The sequence below is a fragment of the Littorina saxatilis genome, linkage group LG10, assembly GCF_037325665.1.
Source record: "Littorina saxatilis isolate snail1 linkage group LG10, US_GU_Lsax_2.0, whole genome shotgun sequence".
Classification (NCBI taxonomy): Eukaryota; Metazoa; Mollusca; class Gastropoda; order Littorinimorpha; family Littorinidae; genus Littorina; species Littorina saxatilis.
Genome location: NC_090254.1, coordinates 13,020,142 through 13,036,951, shown reverse-complemented (window position 1 = coordinate 13,036,951; position 16,810 = coordinate 13,020,142). Strand labels below are relative to the sequence as shown.

The window sequence follows — 16,810 nt, the reverse complement described above, 5'->3', positions numbered from 1 at the left end:
ACAACATCAGACAACAACATCAAACAACATCAGACATAGCACTCCTTTAACTAACAGAAAAGCTCACTTTAAAAAAAAAAGTTAATCACTTTTATAAGGGGTAGCCTCCAGCCTTAAACCCGTCCTATCTATGTAAGGAGTGATATGATAAGTAGGAAAACTGGTTGCAAAAAGTCTAGTACAAGAGTGGTATAGTAATTGGAAAAAGACAGGCACATCAGTGATATATATGGTACTTGAAAGACTGATTGGAAGAAGTCTGCTAAAGAGTGATATGATAATTGAAAGACTTGGAAGAAATCTGGTACAAGAGTGATATGATAATTGGGAGGAAATCCACGTCGTAGGACACATCAGTATGATACCTTGTATAGTGCGCAGCTTAACTGGTGATCGCTGCCAGGATAAGATGTTGCAGTCCTGTGTTGTCAGAAACACCGTTGTTTGTGAGTTGTAAATTAGAGGGTTGAGTAGAGTAACAACCTCCAGCTTTGTTTTTGCTGCTGTGCTTGAAGTGGACTTGTTGGTACTCATTTCTCGGTTCTTCAATCAAATTATAAAGTTAACAAAAATAGATAGTTGAACCTGAACTTGTTATTTCTGTTTTAAAAAACTGGTCCTTAATTAATTGTGTCTGAAGACTCTATACTGCATTCTGTTTTCAGGGTGGTCAGACTAGCACTGATCTAAATAAATTATTTTTAAACCAGTGCGACGAAGCCATGCATGGGAGGTAACTTCGTGACACGTTCTATCTCTTTAACATGCATTGCTTCCCTTGAATGCAAACTCTGGAACTTCCACCTGTCACCCTGCTTGTAAAAAAAAGGCGTGTGGAGCCTATTACCCGTGAAAAAAAATCCAAAAAGTGTTCCACATAGCCAAGTTAAGTGCCTTTGAAATAACACGGAAAATATGTTTAAGGATGTTTACGGATTGGGGTACGGAAAATGGCGCAATATATAATAAGTTGTTGTTTTTGCTTTGTTTATTTTGTTTTGTTTTTTGAAAATGTATGTGGACACAAGAAGCACTCAATAAATATTTTAATCCATAAACACTTTAATTACGTGTTGCAAGGTTTATTGATCACAGTTTTAAATGTCGTGCACACACAAAAAGGTTTTAACATATACTGTTCAAAAAAAGAAACGCATAGCTTGTAATATTTGGTTAATTTAGTTATATGGCTACAAGGATATCCACCAAACTGCAGAAAATGTTTATCTGGTCGTCGACCTTTCGTCCATTGCCACAAGTGAGCTCTGCACGTGACGCATGCGTTATCAGTGGCTACAATGTCAAAATTGCTCATTTGGCATGACCACTCGTCATGCTTCAGTGTAATCTCGTGAAACTCGGGGAATATTGAGCTCTCACCATGTCTTCCAAAACCCATAAAAGCGGATTGTTCGCCACAAAGAAATCAGACGACAATTCAGCGACGAAAGATGGCCCGATTGAGCAGAGAAGACCGCCAAATTGCATTGGGTCGTTTACAAGCAGGCCAAAGTCAAAGTGCAATCGCCAGGCACTTCCACGTGTCCCAGAGCACCATCAGTAGACTGTGGGTCAGGTTTCAAGCCACTGGCTCCGTTGCTGACTTGCCACGAGCGGGAAGACCAAGGGCGACAACTGCTGCTCACGACCGCTTCATACGGCTCCGCCACCTCCGGAATCGTTTCCTGTCGGCCTCATCTTCTGTCCAGGCTCTCCCCGGGCCACACCGATTATCGGACCAGACCGTGCGGAACCGCCTGCATAAAGCTGGTTTGAGAGCTCGCAGACCTCACAGAGGAACTGTCCTCACCCGCCGCCATCGCCAGAACCGAGTGCAGTGGGGCAACCAGCACCTTCGCTGGACCGTCCGGAATCACTGGAGACACGTGTGGTTCAGCGACGAGTCCTACTTCCTGCTCCAGCGACATGATGGTCGGAGGAGGGTCTACCGGAGAGTAAACGAACGTTACGCGCCCAACTGTGTGGATGAGGCACCCGTTCATGGTGGTGGAGGCGTCATGGTGTGGGGGGCGATCAATACCGCTGGAAGGAGCACCCTGGTGCACGTCCAAGGGCGCATAACTGCCCAGCGATACGTGGAGGAAATTCTGCGCCCACACGCCCTTCCTCTTCTGGCTGACCAGGATGCCATATTCCAGCAGGACAACGCTCGCCCGCACACAGCACGACTCACCACCCAGTTCCTCACCGACCACCATGTCCAGGTGCTTCCCTGGCCATCCATGTCGCCAGACATGAACCCGATAGAACACCTCTGGGATGAATTGGACAGACGTGTGCGCAGGCGAGAAGAAGCGCCGGCAAATCACCGCGATCTATTGCAGGCACTTCAGGAGGAGTGGGACACCATCCCACAGCAAGATATCCGGCATCTGATCCAGTCCATGCCCAGAAGGTGCCGGGCAGTTGTTGCTGCTCAAGGCAGTCACACCCCCTACTGACTTGACAGCCTCGGCACCCAATCGTATTGATTGACTGATTGATTTGAAGATGCAAATGAACTGTGTGTGCATTCAACTGTGTCCATACCAAATTTCAAACAAATAATCTAAATATTGGATTTTCTGTTAATTTTTTCGAAAAATAAAACAAATTTGGCAAGTAGCAACTATGCGTTTCTTTTTTTGAACAGTATATATTGATTGCATTGAACTGATTGTCTATACTTTAACATTCTTGTGAACCATTGTTTCAGCTGCTTGTTAGATGTAAGAACCCAAGAGGGCGCGTTGCCTTGTGTTACAACAAACCTTGACCGCCGGCTACGGAGCTTTGTGTGTGTGTGTGTGTGTGTGTGTGTGTGTGTATGTGTGTGTGTGTGTACGTGTGTGTGTGTGTGTGTGTGTGTGTGTGTGTGTGTGTATGTGTGTGTGTGTGTGTGTGTATGTGTGTGTGTGTGTGTGTGTGTGTGTGTGTGTGTGTGTGTGTGTGTGTGTGTGTGTGTATGTGTGTGTGTGTGTGGAACTGTACGGCTAATTTTTCCCTTGGTGTTTGGTTATCAGTATTTAGGATTGTATATAATAATAATAATAATAATAAGGATAACAATGGACATTTATTAATCGCCCCTTCTCACAAGAGCTCACGGCGATTTACATATTACTTTCTGCCGTGTGAGATGGAATTTTTGAATATGAATTATAATAATAAATTTAATGTAGCCCAAAAATGTTTGTATGATAAAGCCTCAAGGGCTATGTTTGGTTTATTGAATAGATGTAAGAAGTTAAAGGCACAGTAAGCCTCCCGTAAACCATCGCAGATACGGTCAGGCTTTTACACACAGTACAAGCATCCTTTCATTTAAACACTCACCGCTTGAGAACATCGTAGGTGCCCTCCGTAAAGAGCGAACAATTTTCAAAGAATTTATTTTTGCGTGGTTTATCTTACCCCTGAGCCATCGTGAATCCGTGTGATCCAGTTTCCCTTTTTCACAATGCAGTCGTCAGTTGGTAATTTGAATGCGACTCGATGTGAACTTATCTACAATAGCACGTTTTTATGCACGAAACAAACGGCTGTGGTTCACAAGAACTCCGATGGCTTTTGACTGTTGAGAGGAACGGCGATATGCATAAACCGTCGTCTGCTACGACCCTTGCGTGACCCTGCTTCCGGGCTTTTCTTTTTTCAAACTTTCACAACTTCGAATTGAACTGATCTTGTCTTGATGAAAAAAGAATTCTTTTGTAAGAATGTTTGTGTAACAAGCTGTCAATTTATTATTTAGATTTTAAAAGTTAGGTCTAGCGCAAAAACGCACTACGGTCCAAAAACATTCTGATAATCAACGATCCACGGCTATTGCCAGTTTACATCGATAGAATGAGACCCGAAGGGAAGTAACTCATTTTTTACCTGAGTTTAGGATGGGTCCAAAAAGTGTTCGAGACAATCTGCAAAATTAATTCTTTAAAAATTGCTCGCTCTTTACGTAGGGCACCTAGGATGTTCCCGTTTGGTGAGCGTTCAAATGGAAGGGTGTTTGTACTGTGTGTAAAAAGCCTGACAGTATCTGTGATGGTTTACGGGAGGCTTACTGTCCGGGCGTGATTTCCGGTAGGAATATTCATAACAGCCGTCCAGCACCAAAACGAGGCGCCATTGTTGTAGAGGAACAAGTCCACGAAAATAAATTCTTTGAACATTTCTCACGCTCGACAGAAAGCAGCCAGGATGTTCCCGTTCGGTGAGCGTTCAAATGGAAGTATGCTTGTACTGTATGTAGACGCTCTGGGAGCTCTGTGATGGTTTACGGGAGGCTTACTGTGCCTTTAAATGCCGATATCTCATTAACTACTCGAATTTGTTCAATAACATTTTAAGAATACTTCAGGCATCATTACTATTAAAATAGGTGGAAAAGAAAAAGAAAACAAAACCACCCCAGAAAACAAAGGCGACAGTTTGACTACGCAACAACAATGGCGTGGGTCTGCTTGTTCCCATACTCTGAACAGAGTAACTTAGTTTCAGTTTCTCTCTAGTTTCTGGGAAAACGGAACTGAAAGTAAAGAGTTTTTCACGAAGTAGTCAGCCACGAGTTTTCCATGAAGATAACTGAAGAAAACAGGTCATTTCTGGTACTTGTCAAGCGGACCCACACCTCTGCGAAGGGGTACACATAAGTTTTGCTTCTTTGAGAGTCATGGGTCCAAGGGGACCCACGTCGTCGGTGAAGGGGTATATAAGCAAGTGTTTTCTTCAGTCTTTAAGAATCATGGATCCACATTGCACCCACGCTGTTTTCCGTGTGTATTCAAAGGCGCAGTCATGATGCGATTTTAAATCGGTAGAATTAGAGATCAACAGAAGGAGAGACGGAAGAAGAAGAAGATCATGAATATTCTTTCGGTGGCATGACCAAGGAGAAATCAATGATGTTTTGAAGACGATAACTTTTTGTCATATGAATCTTCGTGGCTAAAATATAAACCAGGATCTTCATACCGGTCAAGTCTGTTAGTCAGGGTCGAATATCCCCAACGAGAGACTGAGAACACACTCAAGTGGAGGAATCAAACAGCTTTTCCTCCAGGTCCGAGAAGAGGAGGTAGAGCACCATGTGTGTGTCCAGCTGCTGGTGCCGCTCCCTATCGTCCAGTCTGTCCAACTGACGGACTATTCTCTCTCTGTCCCGTCTCACGCCCAGCTGATGGCAGATGGCCAGACGACACGCGGACATGAGGCTGCGAGGGTTACGGGCCAGAGTCTCCACGTAGTCAGATAGCTCTTTGGCTTTCTTCTGGATTTTGGAGAACCGTGAAAACTTTCGTTCTGTGAGAGCTGCACTGAACCTGTGAAGTTCTGCATTGGAGCAGGCCCCAGCCTCGTACAGCGCATCCATCAAGGGCATGTCGCCAAGGGAAGCTGCTGTTTGAAACGGGGAGGCCATCTCATATTTCTCTACACCATAAGGGGTGCGTTCCAGGAGGTTCTCGTATTTTCTTTTGCACCCATCCGTGAGGCTGGGTTGGAAAATACCCACGCCTAGCTGGATGCATTCCCATACCAGTCTACGGGCTTGTTTCGTGTATTTCCCTGACACGGCCAAACTCAGGATGGTTTCGCCTTTGTCGTTTGGGGTAAGAGGATCAATTCCCCTCGCAACCAGAGAGCGTATGGCTTCCCAGTGTTTAGGCCGTATGCAGTCACACACAACGTGTAATGCTGTGTTTCCGTCGCTGTCAGTTCTTCCAGCATCTACCTGGCTCCACAACAAAGCTGTGTCCACCAGATCCACACGGCCAGCAGATACGAGACGACCCCAAGGCGAGTTACCCTCTGGATCCAGCCTGTTGACGTCTCCGTGAAACTCAATCATCGTCTTGATGAAGTCCTGGCCGAACCGGCCTTCCGGGCGTTTTTCTTTCATTGTGATTCTTTGCAGCAATGTGTACCCTTCTTTGTCCGGGATGTTCTGATCGGCTCCGAGGTACAGCAGTCTCTCCACTCCCTCCCAGTCGCCATGTCGTCCCCATTCGTGCAGTAAGGTCTCTCCTGCCTCGTCTCTTTTGTCAATATCTGCCCCGTGTTGCTGACAGTGAGTCACAACGCTCCATTGCCGACACTCTGCTGCTGTCGTCATGGCAACGTCTCGTTCGGCCTTTCCCTCTGGATCTCCCTCTTCCACCAGTCGCTTCACCGCCCACCACAAGCCTTTGGACAGCGCCTGTTGGAAGATCGTCTGCCTCTCGATGACAGAGAGCGGTTCTTTCAGACTTCCTATGCAGTGAGCCACCAGACTTCCCTCCCCGTGCTCCAGGGCTTGTTGCATGACGTCATGTATGACCGTGTCAGTGACGTCATGCTCTGTCGCTCTAGCCGATAGAATCCATTGATGGTTCGCCATGAAGATTGGCAGGGCACTGAAACAGCAAGCGGAGGGGTTGGCTGTAAATCAAACACGAGACATCCAAAAGCATAAACCGGATCAAGTCAAATTACCATCATTGAGGCAGGGTATAGACGAAAAAAACAGTCAAAGATTAACAACCACAATATGAAACACAAAACTCAGTTTGGAATGAGGGGCTAAGTACATAAAATACAACAATGGTTTGCGCAACATGGTTCAAAACAGCAACTCGAGGTAAAATACTAACTATCAGTAAGAGACACTGCCTTGAAAAATCTCCCACTTGCTGCAAAGTAGCCTTGAAATATTTACTTGTAAGACAAAGCAGACTTGAAACTTACAACTTAACATGTATTTAAAAATGTTTTCGTGTATCCAGAAAGTTTATTGCACAGATGTTTTCCACATTCGGTTCTTTCAAGAAAGAGCAAGTGTGGCTATTCTACCCCCGCCAACGCTACCACATGGCGTCTTCAGAAGATCCAAGTGACAAAGAAATCTCAACATCAGGCCTGCGACACAAGGCATCACTATAATGCCCACGTTAACGAAGAATCAAAAGCCTTCCTATTTCAAGAATCATTTGCCTAAATCTCACACGGACGTGGTTCAACGCTGAAGTACCCAAATAACCACACCACTGAGAGATAGAAGAATCAAACAGCGGAAACAAAAAGTGAAGAAGATGCTCTCCAAAGAAACCCACCTTAGACGCAGCTCCACGCTGACTCCCCGCTCTATCAACACTCTGCCCACTGCCCACTGTTGTTGCTCCATGGCCAAGGGAAACAATTCTTCTCTCTGAGTGGGAGTGTTGCGTCCCCTGACTAGCTGGGTCAGCACGTGCCACGCTCTGGCTCCTAGCGCCGCCATCATAGCTTGCCATTTCTGCGTCTTGTTCGCTCCTCGTCGAACCTGTAGGGAGAGGTGGCAAACAAGGAATAGATTGTCTTGAAATAAATTGTCCAACTTGCTGGTTTGTCGGTTGTTGCTGTTGTTTTTTTAAACCCACGGAATTAGAGAAAAGCTAACTGATGTTTACTCTGACTCTAGCTTTGCTGAACAGAAAAATATGCTTCAGTCATCAGCTTAACTTGACTTGTGCCTCTGGATTCCATGAGGGGCCCCAATGCGGTTTCTGTAACTACTGGGTTTTTACAGGACTTAGTAGGTATAGCCAAGCACCAAACCCCCAGCCTGGAGGGGCAGGGATCGCACTTAGTCAGGAACTTCCTCTGAGACCTGCCCAGTGTGGCTGGACCTTCCAGGTAGGAAGCTCAAGGAAGCATAGCTCTCAAGTTTAGTGAGCCACGTAAAAATCTCCAAACCACTACTAGATGACGACCCTTTTTTAGTCGGCAGCCTAACTAATGACCAGTGTTTTTTGTCCGTAATCTCGCCACATTAGCCCGAGTTTTAGAACTCTGTCTTGTTCGTAAAGCCCCCCCCCCCCCCCAAACCCCCGGGTTCGAAGTGCACAATATATGACGGATTTTGATCTCATCTTAGCTCAGCTATGGTACGTAATCATATCTGGCAATCATACCTACACAATGTAATCTTAGGCTTTCTAAAATCAAAAAAGACGTGGTTTTTCTTTGGCCACACCTTATGCAAAACAGCAGACCAGTTTTTGTTTTGAATGGCCATGTCAAAGTCCTTGGCCTCTCGAGACAGTTTTTTTCCCAGCTCTCTGAGCTGTGTCAGCCTGGCCTTGTAGCGTGTGACGACGTCTTCAGGCGGATCTGGGTCCCTGCTGATGTTGGCTGTGAACAGCTCAGCATGCACTGTGCGCACGTCTGCCCCACGCTCCAACATTTCATGCACCGTGTCCCAGTCTCCGTGCTTTGCAACCTGGTCAATGAAATTGTTGAAAAAGTTATGGCAAAGACAGAGACTATTAAATGGCTTCCTGCATTTCCTGCACATTCAACAGCCTCATGCATAGACATAACAGACATCTCCCATCTCGTGCAAACAAAGGTTTTACATGAGGTTAGAGTGTTCTTGCACGTGACACGGCACCAATAACTTCAAGGGTTGGTCAAGGTTTCACGCTTTTTATATTAGCAAAACATTCCTGTTTGCATAGTCTGTGTGGAGGAGCTTGGTATGTATGTTAGTGGAAATATGCTCTTATCCTATTTAAAAGCATGGGCAGACCTCTCATGATTACAAAGATGGTCTACACGGTAATAAGGTATCCTTAAGAGTCTGATGACACTCCAGAGCTGTTCTGCATTGACCCCCTGTTTCGACAGCGAGAAGATACGTCACTGGCAGGTGTATATGGCTTAGCCCTCCCCACCTCCCTCGCCCCAACCTCCCCCCCCCATATATATATATGATATAAATGCATCTTACCTGTCTATAGACACGCCTGCGCTGGTCCTTGTTCAGCCCGTGCTGGGCCAGCATCAAGAAGACACGCCACTGGCCGCAGTACATGGCCTGACCCAGGGCCCAGCCCCGCTCGTCGTCATACAAAGTATGGTCGGCCAGTTGTCTCACTGCATCCCAGTACCGTCCTTTGACTGCGCACCGAAACACGTAGCGGCGGACCTAAACATACCAAAAAGTTGATTCAGACATACAAACCTGTTCACCCAAAAGAGTCACTTGTGGTCAAATCAAGATATTAATTAAGCCTTGCAGGTACAGTTCTTCCCTTGAAAACTGTTCGATGTTGACACAGGTAGAGACACACCATAAAACCACTGTGCATATAGACATGGAGAGAGAAGCACCATAAAACCGCTTTGTATATATAGACATGGAGAGAGAAGCACCATAAAACCGCTTTGTATATATAGACATGGAGAGAGAAGCACCATAAAACCGCTTTGTATATAGACATGGAGAGAGAAGCACCATAAAACCACTTTGCATATAGACATGGAGAGAGAAGCACCATAAAACCGCTTTGTATATATAGACATGGAGAGAGAAGCACCATAAAACCGCTTTGTATATATAGACATGGAGAGAGAAGCACCATAAAACCGCTTTGTATATATAGACATGGAGAGAGAAGCACCATAAAACCGCTTTGTATATATAGACATGGAGAGAGAAGCACCATAAAACCGCTTTGTATATATAGACATGGAGAGAGAAGCACCACAAAACCGTTGTGTAGATACAGAGAGACAGCAAGAAACAATTTTGTAGACACAGAGATATCACAAAACCATTTGTAGTCGCAGAGAGACAATACAAAGAATGTGGCTAACACAGAGAGACAATACAAAGAATGTGGCTAACACAGAGAGAAAAAATACAAAGAATGTGGCTAACACAGAGAGACAATACAAAGAATGTGGCTAACACAGAGAGACAATACAAAGAATGTAGCTAACTCAGAGAGACAATACAAAGAATGTGGCTAACACAGAGAGACAATACAAAGAATGTAGCTCACACAGAGAGACAACACAAAGAATGTGGCTAACAGAGAGAAAAAATACAAAGAATGTGGCTAACACAGAGAGACAATACAAAGAATGTAGCTAACTCAGAGAGACAATACAATGTTGCTGACACAGAGAGACAATACAAAGAATGTGGCTAACACAGAGAGACAATACAAAGAATGTAGCTAACTCAGAGAGACAATACAAAGAATGTGGCTAACACAGAGAGACAATACAATGTTGCTCACACAGAGAGACAATACAAAGAATGTGGCTCACACAGAGAGACAATACAAAGAATGTGGCTAACACAGAGAGACAATACAAAGAATGTGGCTAACACAGAGAGACAATACAAAGAGTGTGGCTAACACAGAGAGACAATACAAAGAGTGTGGCTAACACAGAGAGACAATACAAAGAATGTGGCTAACATAGAGAGACAATACAAAGAATGTGGCTAACACAGAGAGACAATACAAAGAATGTGGCTAACACAGAGAGACAATACAAAGAATGTGGCTAACACAGAGAGACAATACAAAGAATGTGGCTAACACAGAGAGACAATACAAATAATGTGGCTAACACAGAGAGACAATACAAAGAATGTGGCTCACACAGAGAGACAATACGAAGAATGTGGCTAACACAGAGAGACAATACAAAGAATGTGGCTCACACAGAGAGACAATACAAAGAATGTGGCTAACACAGAGAGACAATACAAAGAATGTAGCTAACTCAGAGAGACAATACAAAGAATGTGGCTAACACAGAGAGACAATACAAAGAATGTAGCTAACACAGAGAGACAATGCAAAGAATGTGGCTAACACAGAGAGACAATACAAAGAATGTGGCTAACATAGAGAGACAATACAAAGAATGTGGCTAACACAGAGAGACAATACAAAGAATGTGGCTAACACAGAGAGACAATACAAAGAATGTGGCTAACACAGAGAGACAATACAAAGAGTGTGGCTAACACAGAGAGACAATACAAAGAATGTGGCTAACACAGAGAGACAATACAAAGAATGTGGCTAACACAGAGAGACAATACAAAGAATGTGGCTAACACAGAGAGAAAAAATACAAAGAATGTGGCTAACACAGAGAGACAATACAAAGAATGTGGCTAACACAGAGAGACAATACAAAGAATGTGGCTAACACAGAGAGACAATACAAAGAATGTGGCTAACACATAGAGACAATACAAAGAATGTGGCTAACACAGAGAGACAAAACAAAGAATGTGGCTAACACAGAGAGACCATACAAGAATGTGGTTAACACAGAGAGAAAAAATACAAAGAATGTGGCTAACACAGAGAGACAATACAAAGAATGTGGCTAACACAGAGAGACAATACAAAGAATGTAGCTAACTCAGAGAGACAATACAATGTTGCTGACACAGAGAGACAATACAAAGAATGTGGTTAACACAGAGAGACAATACAAAGAATGTGGCTAACACAGAGAGACCATACAAGAATGTGGCTAACACAGAGAGACAATACAAAGAATGTAGCTAACACAGAGAGACAATACAATGTTGCTGACACAGAGAGACAATACAAAGAATGCGGCTAACACAGATGTGGGAAGGTCGGGTGGAAGGACAAGGATATATAGCACAGGTAGAGGAGCATACAATTAAGACACCGAAGACAGAGGTTGCTATAACTTATCTTTTATTGAAGGAATTGTAACAAAAAATAACCACTCAGTTCGCTTATCTAAATCATAAATATTCCAAAACAGTTTAGCTAAATTTGGTTGCAACTAGAAACAATGCTATAAGTTATAAAATAGAAACAATAAACAGAACTCTAATACAAGAAATAGCAATGCTTACATCTAACCAGAAATACCAATTATGAATTCTGATATCTTCCAGTACCAGAATCAGCTAGAAACAATATATGTATTTCTGGTGCAATTAAACCAGAAACAATATTTGAAAGAAAGCAGGGAAAAAAGGATTATTCTTATTCTGGTAGCAACCAGAAATATAAACTATGTGTATATAAATGTGTATATAAATGACCCAGAAACAATATATGTGACCCTCCACCACGAAATGAGTCGCATGTCACCTCGTGCGGTTCTGCGCTAGGCTCAATATAAGTCCGGGGAGTGTCTGGTAACAGTGTGAGGGTCACCTTAGTCACAGGCTTATAACTCAAACAGTTTTCGCTCTTTTTTAAAACGGTTTTCACCACCGGATAGAGCATACAAAACTCTTTAGGAAAATGTAAAAATATGAAAATCATGCAAAGGTGACATGCGACTCATTCTGTGGTGGAGGGTCACATATGTATTTCTGGTGCAAACCAGAAATATAAACTATGAATATGAAACCAGAAATCAGTGAAAAAAGGATTATTCTTATTCTGGTAGCAAACCAGAAATATAAACTATGTGTATATAAATGTGTATATAAATGACCCAGAAACAATATATGTATTTCTGGTGCAAACCAGAAATATAAACTATGAATATGAAACCAGAAAGCGGTATAATTAAAAGGCAATATTATTCTGGTAGCAACCAGAAAGCAGTGTAAAGAAGAAGGCAAGATTCTCCTCAGTGAGCACACTTGAAAGAAACACAAACTCTGCTGCTGACGCCTAGTCGCGAAACACAAAGACTGAAAGAGACAGGTCTCGGAATGAAAACCACAAGTCGACCGCTTACTAACTTCGCGCCAAACTACACTAGACCGGTTCACGACAAATTAGAGCAGAGCTTCGACACGTTCACGGCTACCGACAACACACATGGAGCACCCAGCTCGCAGTGTCACAAATCGCGTTTTCTGCTCTACTCTAAATGTTCGCTCTTTTAAAGACAGGTCACTTCCGATTCCCAATAGCCAATAGGAAGGCTACCCGGTGTCAGACAACGGGGGGCGTTCTACTTAAAATGCCTGCCCAATGAAAGGGATCGTTACCGAGGCATGAAGCCGTGTCGGTGTCACGCACCGGAAATATTACGCACACCGGATAAGGCTCATTAGATTACAAGCAGTGTCAAAGCTGATACACAGAAGGGGTGGGGGGGGGGGGGGGGGGGGAAGAGACTAAAACCTCCAAGCCACCTGGCATCTTCTATGATGTACCCTGTCAAAAGAAATGACACCCACTTGACAAAACGCCGAGTCCAACGATACCCAGACAGGCTGACGGCACATTACATGACGACACCTAAATCTGAGATAAGAGATTAGAAATGCATCCGGTCGGAGTCTACCCTACGATAGTAAACACACAATAAAGTACAATGCACAAAGACAACCAGGTATTATTTAGTCACTCCTTAGGCACTGATGGTTAGAGGTTACGCTGCTGCTTCTCATCATTTCAAGTTAGGGATTTAGCACAAAGGGCATTTTTTAAAGGTAAACCCAATGTGACTAGCACACACACACAGGGAATAGCTATAGACAGGGGAGGCAACTGGGTCGGGCAGGAGATAATCACACACAGAGAGACGGGGTACGCCACTTGGCTACACAGAGAGACAATACAAAGAATGTAGCTAACTCAGAGAGACAATACAAAGAATGTGGCTAACACAGAGAGACAATACAAAGAATGTGGCTAACACAGAGAGACAATACAAAGAGTGTGGCTAACACAGAGAGACAATACAAAGAATGTGGCTAACACAGAGAGACAATACAAAGAATGTGGCTAACACAGAGAGACAATACAAAGAATGTGGCTAACACAGAGAGACAATACAAAGAATGTGGCTAACACAGAGAGACAATACAAATAATGTGGCTAACACAGAGAGACAATACAAAGAATGTGGCTCACACAGAGAGACAATACGAAGAATGTGGCTCACACAGAGAGACAATACAAACAATGTTGCTGACACAGAGAGACAATACAAAGAATGTGGCTAACACAGAGAGACAATACAATGCTGCTGACACAGTGAGACATAGCAAAATCACAGTTACCTCTTCTGGCACGTGAAACCAGCATGTGTGGCCGATCAGATCCCAGGTGAACAGCTGATGGCCGCTGTACTTTAGGGCGACGTTTTGAACGACAGGAATAATAGGAACCAGAGCCAGAACAGTTGTCAAGCGATCCACCGTGAGGTACTGTCCCTTCCAGGACTGTGATGCAACCTTCTCCATCAACAGCTGTATAAGAACGCAATCCCAGGCAGCGAACGCATGCATGTCTTTTTTCCCCGCAGTGCTGGCTGCTTGCTTATTAAGTTCCGAGTGAAGGCCGAGAGCCAAGTTAGTCCACCGTTGTACGCTTTTCACACACTCTTGGCGTTGTCCGGAATGCTTGTCTGTAAAATCAGTTTTTACCAATGTGAGAACTTCGTCTATAACAAGACTCAGTTTCTCAAACGCAAAGCGGAAGTTTGGCTGCGATGTCGAGAGTCGAGCACATGCTTCAGAGGCCGTCTCGTGAAGTGAAATTGTGGACAGTATTTTGTATTTGTTGACGTAAAAGCACTCACGCGAGAACATAAAACACAAAATGTGTGCAAAACGACCATTTTGTGTCAAGGCCTCTTCCAGCAAGGCAGATAAAATGTTAGCATCAAATGTTTGAATAAGGCCAGACCACGAGTCATCTTCCGTGTACAACTTGTTGCTCAGTTTCCTAGCCCCAGGGTCGTGGTAGAACCAAGGGGAGTAACATATCGTGAGTCTCATCACTTCGCTGACAGTGTGCCACTTACCACGTGTCATCAGGTGCACGAGTACGTAGTCCAGCTCCTCGGGAAAACAGTGAGTGGCGACCCTGGGCAGTTTCTCAAAGCTGACCTGCTCCAACATCACCTTGACGGCGTCTATTCTGGTCATGCTGCGGGACACACAATCCACGAGCAGCATCCTGCTGATGACGTCCCACAAGCCACGGGACACCACCTTCATGAAAATGTGATCCAGCTTGAAGCCCTCGATCTCGTTCTTACTCAGAAGTCTCATCAGGTCAATTTGCTTTGCAAGCCTGCAGCCTTCCTCCAACACCCAGTTATGACACTCCGCGCTGCACAGCTTCTTCTCTACTAGGCCGTGCGCCAGGTCGAAGGAGCCCCTTCCCACCAGTATCTTAAGAAGTGGGTCGTGGCTTATATCGCTCGTGCAACATGGAGTAATAAGATGGCAAAACTGCCACGGCTCAGACAATCTGGACAGAAGACCATATTTGTTCCATTTGAACATTCAAGCTATGGCCCGGATAGACCACGACCTCTGCAGGACATACAGACCTCTCGGCGATTTCTGCTGTTCTGAGCGACAAAGCATTCATGCTCTCGCTCGAAGCCTGAAAGAGCACCCCGACATCGGACCATCTGTCGTCCCTCACAGCTTCCGCGATAGCAGTGTCGTCATCACCTCCCTGGTTGTCTGCTTCCTTGCCATCGTGTCCTGCAGTCAAGGGTCTGAGTCTGGCATCGGAACTTTCATTTTCTGTTTCTGCCATGTTTAATCATTTGATTTTATGGAGTCAAATTGTGCCATCAGACTCGCATTTCAGCTCACTTCCTATCATCAGAGTGTTTGATTCCCGGTCCCAATTAAGAAAGTTCCCTCTTCATAAACTTGCTAAACACAATCAGTTTGACTTTCTGATCTTTGGTTGAAGCTATTTCTGTTCATACTTTTTACATTTAAAACTATTTTGAAACACTTTGCATCGTAGTTTTGTGTTGTTACTATCTGGTGTCTTAGTCGTTATCACCACTTTAACCTCCAACAGCAGCGGATGATTGTTGTATTGTTAGATGCAACTAGGAGCTTGGTGACCTTCCATAGCATCGCCCTGTGTGACACATCGCAGCCGTCGGTTTTCCACTCTGCAAACAAAAGAATTCCTATTGTGTATTATATATGTTTCTTGTTTGTTTGCTTGCTTATTCGTTTATTTGCTTGATTTGTCTGTCTGTCTGTCGTAGCGTCTTTCTGTTTGCTTTGCAAAAATGTATATAATAACTATATAGGCTACCTTATGTATCATAATTCTTGTGTTTTAGATGTAGTAAGGACAGGTTGCATGCCTTGGCTGTGCCTAAAATCTCTATCTGTATGGATTAAAGTTCAGTCTCTCTCTCTCTCTCTCTCTCTCTCTCTCTCTCTCTCTCTCTCTCTCTCTCTCTCTCTCTCTCTCTCAACAAATCGCTATACTTGGCGAGTTATCGTTCCTCACTGCCTTGTATCACAGACAATTAACAGACACTGAAATAGTTCAAGTCCGCCATGCATACTACGCACCATGCATACTACACACCATGCATACTACACACCATACATACTACACACCATGCATACTACACACCATGTGTCAGTTCACACGCACACACGCAATGTGTATTTTATAAGCACAATTGTTGAGCCAACCATACTTCACCGCTTCCTTGAGCAATTGAACGGCCAACTGAATTGGTTTGGTTTCGTTTTCAGTAAAACATTTAAGGAAAACATTTGTTGTGCTGTGTCGGTGTGCCATTTGGCATAAAACGCCAGTACAAAGGGGTCTATTTAAGTATGCATCGATTGAACACGGGTCTTTTCTTCAATGAGCCATGTGAAGTCAGAGGCCTACTAAAACTCACACTTAGGTAGCTGGCCGAGACTAATCTATAAATGAGTGCGTGTTTTTTATGCGTTCATTTATAAAAATAAAAATAAATCGATACATGTAAATGATATTTTTTGTATTTTTGACCAAAATATAACATTTGACACATGTATATCGAGACAGCGTGTAACATCTGTTTGGTACAAAATGTGCTGTGCGTGCTACTTCATACAGAAGACAAATGAAGAAAATGTCCACCTGTGATTCGTTCTTGATTGCTGAGCATTCACTGAGGTCGATGTACTGATTGCTTTCATGATGGAATTGGTTCTATTCTGTTCAAACTATCCAGAAACAAAACAAATGACCTCATTATACTGCTGCTCTGTGTACTTCTATTTTGTTGAAAAAAAGTGAATAATAAGAAAACAAACAAG

General features: G+C 43.9%; 2 protein-coding genes across 2 annotated transcripts in view; one reads left to right on the top strand and one right to left on the bottom strand.

Moving 5' to 3' along the window:
• LOC138978213 (uncharacterized) overlaps positions 1-1,331 on the top strand; it is a 16,282-nt gene extending 14,951 nt beyond the window's left edge. Inside the window, exon 9 of the mRNA XM_070350878.1 lies at positions 1-1,331. This exon is cut by the window's left edge and continues 761 nt beyond it. The gene's annotated coding sequence lies outside the window, so the exon portion shown is untranslated.
• Positions 1,332-2,504: 1,173 nt separating this feature from the next.
• On the bottom strand, positions 2,505-7,293 carry LOC138978211 (ankyrin repeat domain-containing protein 50-like). The gene is made up of 2 exons (XM_070350876.1): positions 7,089-7,293; positions 2,505-6,392 (listed from the first exon to the last, which is right to left on the bottom strand). The coding sequence occupies exons 1-2, from the start codon at positions 7,256-7,258 to the stop codon at positions 5,030-5,032; spliced, it is 1,533 nt and encodes a 510-aa protein (XP_070206977.1). The 5' UTR covers positions 7,259-7,293; the 3' UTR covers positions 2,505-5,029.
• Between the last annotated feature and the right edge of the window lie 9,517 nt (positions 7,294-16,810).